General features: G+C 41.9%; 1 protein-coding gene across 1 annotated transcript; it reads left to right on the forward strand.

The window, feature by feature from the left end:
• The first annotated feature begins 3,663 nt into the window (after positions 1-3,663).
• LOC134799129 (uncharacterized) lies at positions 3,664-10,294 on the forward strand. Its single transcript, XM_063771533.1, has 6 exons — positions 3,664-3,822; positions 4,796-4,959; positions 5,637-5,830; positions 8,822-9,029; positions 9,152-9,241; positions 9,748-10,294. The coding sequence occupies exons 1-6, from the start codon at positions 3,754-3,756 to the stop codon at positions 9,860-9,862; spliced, it is 840 nt and encodes a 279-aa protein (XP_063627603.1). The 5' UTR covers positions 3,664-3,753; the 3' UTR covers positions 9,863-10,294.
• The last annotated feature ends 392 nt before the right edge of the window (positions 10,295-10,686 follow it).

Below are 10,686 nucleotides of genomic sequence, written 5' to 3' on the forward strand. Positions count from 1 at the left end.
CTATGTCGGTGACTTTAGAATAACAGAATATGATAGGTGAATTTACAAAACAGAGTTTGTTTTGTTCAAGCTGGTGCGGATCACAATGTCAACCATTTAAAAAGAAAATAGTCGACCGCAGACAACAAACAAACAATACTACAAACGTACGTAAACGTTCCTTTTTAGATAAAAACATTATATGAAATAAGAGAAATAGAAAAAACAAATGTCAGGATCTTCATCTTCCAAAAATAATTATGTTCGCAATTTATTTTCGCTTCTAACTCTTATAATAATTTAAAACTCGAAACGTTAAGCGAAGGGTCATAGCTATGGTAGGTAAATAAAAATCTAACTGTGTAAAAATATTTACCATAATGTCAACATCCAGTGAAGAAAATGTTGACTACAGACTATGTAGTGAATTAATTGTTTTCCATCGTATTTTCTCTGAAACGTTCGTATTTGTTATGCTAGTTTGTGGGGTAGTTTTTTTAGGTTTATTGAAAAATATATCTTATAAGTATTTTTAAAATATAAAATAACCTAAAACATTTAATCCTTAAATTATATGTCGGAGAATGGGTGAAATGTGCCATCTATCACCTTCAAGAGGCGTTTTATCATGCAAACCTTGACAGATAGAGCAAACTAGGGTGTTACGTAGGTACACCTGAGTGGCGTTCGACGCAGTTTTGCCAAGACGTCATAGAGTGCGCTGTTAAAACAATTGAAGTTCAGAACAATTGAAGTTATGCTGTCAATCCATCTTCAGAAGGAGCACGATGAGAACGAACGGGAGAAGATGACGTCTGTGGCCTTCTGTGGCGGTTCCTGGGTCTAATCCACTGGTTTGCTTAAGATGAGAATTGTAACGTGTGTTATGACTTGTATTCAGTTTTGTCCAGTAAAGGCCGTGAGTTGGATATCGCCTTTCATTGAAAGCCCTCGTCATCCATGATTGAAGGTTTGATGTGCTGCCGATAGTATGATACGCCCACGATTCCCGACATATACATAAAAATAATTCAAATAAAACTTAACCTACATTAAGCTTAAAATATAACCCACCCTGCATCGTACCTGGCTCAAAGGTCCCCATAATGCCTGCAGCATTCCCCCGCTGAACTGCTATGGAGACCTGTTGAACCAAGTACGACCCAGAGCGAGGATCACCACCTCTCTCCCGCAAACGCCGGCCTATTTCCCCAAAAAGTCGGCGAGCTTCCACTCCCCACGGCCCGGCTGTCTCTAGTGCTACCGGCACATAATCGTAGGCAGATGCCAGTGCGGAGTATTTCATGTGCTTTTGCTTGGCAGCAATCTCCGCCGCCGAACCAGCACAACGCATGGTCTGCCCCAAATGGAACGTGCTCACGCAAGTTGCATCCCACAAGAGGCAGCGTCCTCTCCGCCACGGAACCAACGTAAGGCCGTCCGGCCTCTTCCCATCCGTTATGCTAGTTCAGTCAATGTCAGTAATTTTTGTACCGAGACTGACTGTAATAGCAAGACACGTTCCTACGTTTCCGTGAAAATACGATAGAAAATAATTATGCAGAACGATCCAGTTTCCTTTTCAAAACTGTACTGTCCGTTCCTAGTCCGGCACTTGAGACCGAGACGCTACTTATCTACCTGATTTAATTATACACCAAATGAAATTTTTTCCTCGTCAAGTAACACTATAGGTTTCGTGTTTCTGTATTTTTAGAAACTGTACATTTACTTCGCTTACGTTGGGCTACTTTAATGTTGCAGTATTCGAGTTTGCAATTAATTTTAAAAGTGGAGCGAAGAAGGCACTTATGAGGGAAGTGCGCGGGTTAAGGATGATACGTTAGACCGGGCCGTGTCCGGGCCGGAGCTTCCAGAGCTTCATTTTCTATGGAAAGCATCACATGATCACCTGTCCTCTGTCATAGAAAAGTAAGCACCGGAAGCTCCGGCCCGGACACGGCCCAGTTGGCCCGGTATTTGCGCAGCTTAGGGCCACTTGCACCAATCACTAACCCGAGGTTAACCGGTTAAAACTGGAGTTACCATGGTTACCAGTACAATTTCACATTGGATTAACGGTTTAACCGGTTAACCCCGGGTTAGTGGGATGGTGCAAGTGGCCCTTAGGTAATATTCGGAACGCAGCTGCATTACTGAGGGCCTACCGCGAATCACGTTCGACGTGTTGCCTCTCTGTCGCACTTGTAAATTCGTACGTAAGTGTGACAGGTTGGCAACACGTCGAACGTGGTTTGCGGTAAACCTTCTTGCTGCGGCGTTGACGCGGATGCTGCGACTTTCGATTTCCTTGATAATATGTGTATCTTTGCTGCATTACTGCCGCGATTATAGAGTCTGTGCGGAAAGAGAAGAGTCGTGGAATGTATGGGGCCCAATACATTCCCCGACTCTTCTCTTTCCGAACAGACTCTAGCGTTCAAACCGCCACTCATTTTATAATGAAAATTTACTGCCAGCTCCCGCGTGCCTACATGCCACAGCAGTCGTCAGCTTTATGGAATAATTGCTTAATGGAACGGCTCTCATCACTACACCTTATAAAACAAAGTCCCCCGCCGCGTCTGTCTGTTTGTATGTTTGTATGTTTGTTCGCGATAAAAACTACTGACCGGATTTCATGCGGTTTTCACCTATCAATAGAGTGCTTCTTGAGGGTTTAGGTGTATAATTTGTTAACCCGTGCAAAGCCGGAACGGGTCGCAAGTTCAGAGAATATGATAATACCTTATTAAAATAGGGAAGTAGGTCCTGCCCGTCCTGCCCCTCTAAAAACTAACTAAGGGTTATCGTACGCTAATATCTTGCGTTTGCGTAAGAAAATGGAATATTCAACGAATTGTAATTAATACTGCTTTCAACTGGGCAAAGAAATCTCCGTGGAGCCATTGAAGCATGTAATTGCATACTAAAATAACAGTTAAATCGCAAGGTAGACTTAAACCAATCAGGTGCAGATGTCGTTTGGTATTGCAAACGCTCCGAGCGAATCGCCTCAGGAAATTAGCCTCAGAATTTTGAGACGCGTAAACTTTTCGTAGGCCATTGGACTAATTTATACTTTGGACTAATCTATGTAATAATATGAGCACTCGCCTACATTGAGGTGGTCGATCGTCCTTCATTACCAAAACATGTTCCATGTACAAGACTTGAACCTTAAAACCACCACGATACAGCAGCTTTTTAAACGACGTTGTTGCTTTGCCACGCGCACAAAACGGAAGCCCACTGCTCGCACAAAAGAAACAATGGCTTTTGTATAACAGATTAGGGTCGTAAAAATAAGTAATCGTTAGGCGTAAAAATCATTAAAAAAAATTCATACTATATCAAGCAAATACATAAGTTACGTCTTTAATTTAAAAGCCATGTCCAAGCCAAAGCCAAGCCAAGTCCATACGGATCTATTAACTGACGAACTTAACATAAAGTCGCGTATACATAAGCTTTAAATTACCTCCGGCGTTTCGAGGACGGCATTGTACCCGTGGTCTCGGAGAAAACTACTACCAGCTACTACTACTACTGGCCATCTCCAAGACCACGAGACAATGCCGTCCTAGAAACGTCGGAGGTAATTTTAAAACTTATTTATACCTACGAGTTTAAGTCCCGTTTTCGTAAATAATATTACATAGCCGTTATACTGGTTTGAACTGACTTGAAGCGAATACTCGATAGCGATAACTATGACAACTTAAGATCTACTTTGAAGAAAATAATTGTGAAAATTGTGTTAGTTTACGAAAAATGTTGATACTTTTTGTATTCCTGAGCTTGTTCACGTGGACGGTCACAGGAGCCAGCAGTGATTGTAGGGTGGGCAATTTTCTAAGTAAAGGAAGACTCACGTTAGACCGGGCCGTGTCCGGGCCGGAGCTTCCGGCGCTTGCTTTTCTATGTCATGACAGGCGATCACGTGATGCTTTCCATAGAAAACGATGCCCCGGAAGCTCCGGCCCAGGGTCTAATGTGAGTCATCCTTAAAACACGTAAGTCAGGGTAAAACAATATAATACTTACTTACGGGGTAAAACAATGTAATACTTATTTGCTTGGCTGGCGCGATGACCCAAAATGAGTCTTGGTTTCCAACACAAGAGCAAGCCAAAACATTTTAATTGCATATTATGGTGCTACTTTCCCGCACTAGTCTTGAATAAGGACTTACCTTGCCTATGTCGAGAATGAAAAAGGGCCATAAAGGATGACTCACGCTAGACCGGGCCGTGCCCGGGCCGAGGTGTCCGACATGTCGTTTTCTATGACGGCTGATTGGTGATCACGTGGTGCTTTCCACAGAACACGAAGCGCCGGAAGCTCCGGTCCGGCCCCTCCCCGGTCTAGCTTGAGTCATCCTTACATGTACTGTAACACGATATATGTACGTGCGAAAAGGTAATTCGCAACTCGTGTCAATTTGAAACACTCCCTTCGGTCGTGCCAATTGGCCAATTCCGTTTGCCAATTTGCCGTTGCCAATTTCCTACTTTCCGCAATTGTATCGTAAATAAGTTAAAATAACTATTATTTTACTAAAGTATTTGAACAAATTAAATTATTTCAGAAAAATATTTGGGTGTTTTGGGGGCGCCATAAGCCTTCAGTAAGAAGTGCATCTACTTGGAAAATTTGACCTATGCCGCTGTAGCCCGGTGGCCGAGTGGCTTAGGCACCTGCCGCGATAGCAGAGGACGCTGGTTCGATTCCTGCCGGGGCACTAGAGGCCTTGGTCACTTTTTCTTAGTATATGACATTTATTTCAGTTAACTATTATTTTGTTTTACAAAAGCTGAGGAGCGTACACGTCCGGCAAGATGGCGGGCTATGCTTTGAGGTCCTTCCGTGGCAGCTGCAGCCGGTTGACCTGGACAACCATTTGAACCATATGCGACAAAAGCTGACAAGCAGAACTCCCACCAGGAAGGTGTCTCCACGTCAGGCACTAGTTAATAGGTAACATCATCATAAAGGGGCCCACAGATTACCGGTTCGCCGGACGATATCAGCCTGACAGTTAAACGCAAAAGGTGACAGTGCCGAACAACTGACAGGCTGATATCGTCCGGCGAACTGGTAATCTGTGGGCCCCTTTATAACCACTCATCATCTTCCTCGCGTAATTCTGGCTTTTTGCCACGGCTCATAGGCGCCTGGGGTCCGCTTGACAACTAATCCCGAGAATTGGCGTAGGCACTAGTTTTTACGAAAGCGATTGCCATCTGACCTTCCAACCCTGAGGGTAAACTAGACCTTATTGGGATTAGTCCGGTTTCCTCACAATGATTTCCTGCACCGAAAAGCAGCTAATAAATATCAAATGATATTTCGTACATAAGTTCCGATAAACTATTTTTAGGGTTCCGTACCCAAAGGGTAAAACGGGACCCTATTACTAAGACTCCGCTGTCCGTCCGTCCGTCCGTCCGTCTGTCACCAGGCTGTATCTCACGAACCGTGATAGCTAGACAGTTGAAATTTTCACAGATGATGTATTTCTGTTGCCGCTATAACAACAAATACTAAAAAGTACGGAACCCTCGGTGGGCGAGTCCGACTCGCACTTGTCCGATTTTTTCTTATTAGTAGGCCAATACGACATCTATTTCAGTTTAAAATTTATTTTCTTTTAGCGAAGTATCCCGATACGTCGACACGGTTCTGGCACCATTCCTCGACGCTTACCACAGAAACATTCAGAGTTCATACCAGCAGTTCACAGCCAAGCTGCTGAGGCGGATCAAAGAAGAGATCAACCAGGCGGTGAGGAAGAAACAGAAATTATACGATGAGCTTACCAAGCTGGCTGATGAACTTAATGTGCCGAGTGAGTGTGGTTTTCACTTCACATGTCTGTAATGCTATCTATTGTATAATTTGTCTTTGTAACCCCTATTACAACTATTAAAAATGGTCAATGGTCAATTGTTTTGGACAAATAGTCTACTAAACAATGCTCAAACAAACAATTTATGAGTCACGCTAGACCGGGCCGGGCTCGAGCCGATGCGTCCGACATGTCATTTTCAATGACGGCTGATCGGTCATCATCGGTGGTCACGATGCGCAAGAGGGCTTGGTCAGCAGCCCGCCGCGTGCGCGCCAGCGGCAACGCCCTATTAGCGGTCGTCGCTGACCGACTTGACTCTCCGTTTGTGAGGCACTAGTTGTCATTGCATGCACCAGTGTCTCAAAAATGGGATAAATAATAAGTATGAGTGGTTTATCAGGAGACATGTTATAGTACATTACTATAGAGGCTGGGAAGTAAGGGGTTGCCGGCCGAATGCATATAGACGGATACCTTTTCCCTTTCCACGCCGAGGTATGTATAGTGCTTTTCTTAAACATGCAATGAAATAATAATAAAAATTGATGATGATGATTGTTTCATGTCCTAATGTGATAGGTTATTCAGTGCGTGGGGTTCATAAGGGGAACGAAAATTTTATTATTTTTGCGCTACGACGCACGGTTTAAGAGCATTATAAAGTATTTTTAGTTTTTTTTTTTTTTAAATATTAATTAGGGGTTCTTACAGAGGAACGAACATTTTATTATTTTTGCGCTACGACGCATGGTTTAGGGGATACAGCCCTATAATTTTTTTTTGTTTTTTTTTCGTTTCTTGTGTTTTTTTAAATATTAAGGGGTTTCCGAAAGGGGAACGAAAATTTGATTATTTTTGCGCTACGACGTACGGTTTAGGAGATACAGCATTATAAGGTTTTTTTTTTCTTTTTTGTTTTTTTTTTTAATATTAATTAAGGGTTTCTTACAGAGAAACGAACATTTTATTATTTTTGCGCTACGACGCATGGTTTAGGAGATACAGCCCTATAAATATTTTTTTTGCTTGTTTTTTTCTTTTTTTTCTTTTCTTGTGTTTTTTTTAATGTTATTAAGGGGTTTCCTAAAGGGGAACGAAAATTTGATTATTTTTGCGCTACGACGTACGGTTTAGGAGATACAGCATTATAAAGTTTTTTTTGTTATTTTTTTTCTACTTTGTGCTTTTTTTTTAAATATTAATTAATGGTTTCTTGCAGAGGAACGAACATTTTATTATTTTTGCGCTACGACGCATGGTTTAGGAGATACAGCCCTATAAATATTTTTCTTGCTTTTCTTTTTCTTTGTTTTCTTTTCTTGTGTTTTTTTAAATGTTATTAAGAGATTTCCTAAAGGGGAACGAAAATTTGATTAATTTTGCGCTACGACGTACGGTTTAGGAGATACAGCATTATAAAGTTTATTTTTCTTATTTTTTTTCTTTTTTGTGTGTTTTTTTTAATATTAATTAAGGGTTTCTTACCTTAGAGAATATAACCAACGGAGACGCCATGTCTATAATTTTCGGTACTAAATAGTCTGGCGTTTTTTGCGGGGGAGGGGCACATCAAATGTGTACCTACGTAACGTAAACATAGCCATGTCAGATAAACGTCGGTTGACCATTGGCCGCCTATTTTCGACAGAGGGGAACGCCTGTTAATGACTACTCCGTTTGGTTATATTCTGTAAGTTTCTTACAGAGGAACGAACATTTTATTATTTTTGCGCTGCGACGCACGGTTTAGGAGATACAGCCCTATAAAGATTAAAAAAAAAGAAATCGTACCATAAACCATAAACTGCCTATAGTTTTTTTTAAAGCGGTGCGATAGTGTGTTATCACTTTAATGGCTGAATGCCACGATGGTGTGTCACACATATCTGTGAAATGGAAATTTAAAAAAAAATTACTTCCCGGCCTAGGCCTTAAATTTTGTATGAAATTCCTTTACAGTTCTCTGGAGTTGCTCCGCCCTAAACGTGAGACTTCGAAGCCTGAAATAACGCCCGGAGTGACGACATTTCATTGCATGTTTGAGAAAATATAATTTTTGACATTATTTACTTTAGTTTAATAGGTATTCTATATTATTATTATTGAAATCATTGTTTAATCGTTAATCGTTATTATTTTATTTTTTTGACATGTTTCCTTTAAATCATATATTTTAGTAATATGTTAAATTAAGCTAGTTTGTATTATAATTTTAATTTTTAAATTTGTATGTTTCACAGCCCTATGAGCCATGTTGCTTGAATTAAATGTATTAATAATAATAATAATAATTCTCGAAAATGGTCGTGCCACGCTCTATTGGGATCGATCTATCATCACTGACAGGACTATTGTAGCCAATAAGCCTGACATCGTGCTGATAGATCGATCGCAGCGCCGGACCGTGCTCGTCGACGTCACCATCCCCCATGATGAGAATCTCGTGAAGGCCGAGAAGGACAAGTCCAGCAAGTACCTAGACTTAGCCCACGAGATAACCGCTATGTGGGATGTTGACTCGACGATCATTGTTCCTATAGTCGTGTCAGCGAACGGTCTCATAGCGAAGAGTCTCGACCAACACCTAGAGAGACTCTCGCTGGGCGGTTGGATCAAGGGTCAGATGCAGAAGGCGGTAATTTTGGACACGGCGCGTATAGTACGTCGATTCCTCACTCTGCGTCCCTGACCACCGGCAGCTTGGACCCTGCCCCGCTGCCGGCGGCACCCTAGGTTAGGTTTTTTATAATGTGTTTATATATTTTTGTTATGTTTTGTAAGTGTACATTTGTGTATATTTTACTTTTATACTCACATTGTAAAACCCTAACCTAAGACCCTAATTGAATAAAGAGAATAATAATTTCTCTGGCAAGCACCGTGGTGCTCATAAATATAGAACCTCCGGCCCGGGCTAGCGTGAGTCATCCTTAATACTTCGACCGGCCAACCCCATTGTACATCCATTTGGTTCCCAATTTTCCACAGTATCTTGCAATGAAGAACGTCGGGCCGCACGCACCCTGTCCAGCCAACACGTCTCCGATATCCACAAGTGCGTGGAGGCGGCCAGAGACGGCATCGCTCAGATGGGCGTATACGCTGATGAAATGATACAATTAACCAGACAACACATGCAAGCACAGCTCAATGATGCTACAAGGTCGTTTAATGAGGGCACTGTGGTTATACCGAAGTAAGTTCTCGATTTAGCTTGTTGAAAAATTTTAGGGACGATATTTAGTGGCATGGGAATTAGCGACGGAAATAGGCAGAGACGTAGTGTGGTATAGCATTAAAACGTCCATACATTTTCAGGGGCGACATACCAGCCTGCATGCAGGAGCTGGCCCGCGCGGCAGCCAACCTCGGATACGAGTTGGATCTGACACTGACGAACGCCCGCCGGTTATTATTTATTTATTTATAACCCCCTTATTCATAAACGTTACAAAATTTCATCATCATCATCACAGGCCTTTCCGTCTATTGCAGACGATTTATACATTGCTGTATAGACAACGGGTTTGGTGACGGTGGAGGCCGATGCGTGAGCGGCACGACCTCCCACATTTTTGGCAGAGAAAGCTCATGCTATCCGAGGTTCCAGTCCCGGTTTGCCTCCTGTGACACCTTCTGCTATCTAAAGCATTAAACCAGGCTTGGTCGCATAGCCTTCTCCCCTCCACAACACGCTTGCGCCATCTATCACGGTCTTCAGCTAAGGCTTCCCAGGCATGGTGGTCGATTTTAAGTACTATGACAATAACCCTCTAAACTATCTATTCTCTTTGGCGTTGCTCATACTATTTTTGTTAACCCGTTCAGTGCAACCGCGCCAGCTAGCGGACGCTCTTACGGTTATTTAAATGACAACATAAATGATCATATTTTAATAATTGAAATGATTATAGGTTCAACGAGCAATCCTGCGAGCAGCTCTCTACATGCAGCAATCACGCGCGCCGCGTCTCGGACGAGGCGTCAGCTAAATTAAGAGAACAATTGTATCAATGCGTGTATGCTTAGTGTTAGTAAGCGTCTAGTTCTCTATTAACACATTCATTGCCACTAAGTGCTATGGGTTACGCTCGTAGCGCGTAGCCACGTTTTCGCCGTATGTAGCGCGTAGTCGCTACGAACAGTGTACTCGATTGGCGGGTTCTTGGCCCTGAATGTGTTAAAATAACGGAATTTAACTCGAAAGTCATTTACACTAGTTTATGACTAAAGATTCAACGAAGAGGCGTGCGAGGAGTGCCCTGCTTATCAAAAGCTTGTAACTTGTAATACAAGTGGAAGTCCCTTTCTAACAAAAGCTGTCAAAAAGGGACTTCCGCTTGTATTACAAGTTACAAGCTTTTGATAAACAGGTTACAGCTCACCACTTGCATTTGAGTTTTTTTTTATTGTATACCATTTAACTTTACGTTATTTGCTGAATAAATGCTTTATTATTTTACAATAATGTTGCAAGTTTTAAGATGTATCCCACTAACCTCACATCAACATGTCTTTGCGACAGCCACATTGTTATTTTTTTAAGTCGTTGTAAAATAATTGCGCTCTGCAAATAAACCGTCTGTTTCATAACAAACCACCGAATCAAAGTTCGGATCCACTCACCTGTGTTTACATTCATGGTAAATACTGATTAATTCCGGAAAACCTGGAGGTAGTAGTGAAGTTCACTGTTGGACGATTAATAGATTGGCAGGCGACGGAGTTAGGAAAACTATAAATTAATAACTGTGACCTGTTTATCAATAACTCGTAACTTGTAATACTAGCGGATGTCCCTTTTTGACGCTTTTGTTAGAAAGGGACTTCCACTTGTATTACAAGTTACAAGC

Source organism: Cydia splendana, chromosome 18 (genome assembly GCF_910591565.1).
Source record: "Cydia splendana chromosome 18, ilCydSple1.2, whole genome shotgun sequence".
Taxonomy (NCBI): Eukaryota; Metazoa; Arthropoda; class Insecta; order Lepidoptera; family Tortricidae; genus Cydia; species Cydia splendana.

Coding starts and splice junctions, on each gene's coding strand:
- LOC134799129 (XM_063771533.1), top strand. CDS start 3,754: ATGTTGATACTTTTTGTATTCCTGAGCTTGTTCACGTGGACGGTCACA. Junction 9,030..9,151: donor GGCACTGTGGTTATACCGAA/GTAAGTTCTCGA, acceptor ATACATTTTCAG/GGGCGACATACCAGCCTGCA. Junction 9,242..9,747: donor ACACTGACGAACGCCCGCCG/GTTATTATTTAT, acceptor AAATGATTATAG/GTTCAACGAGCAATCCTGCG.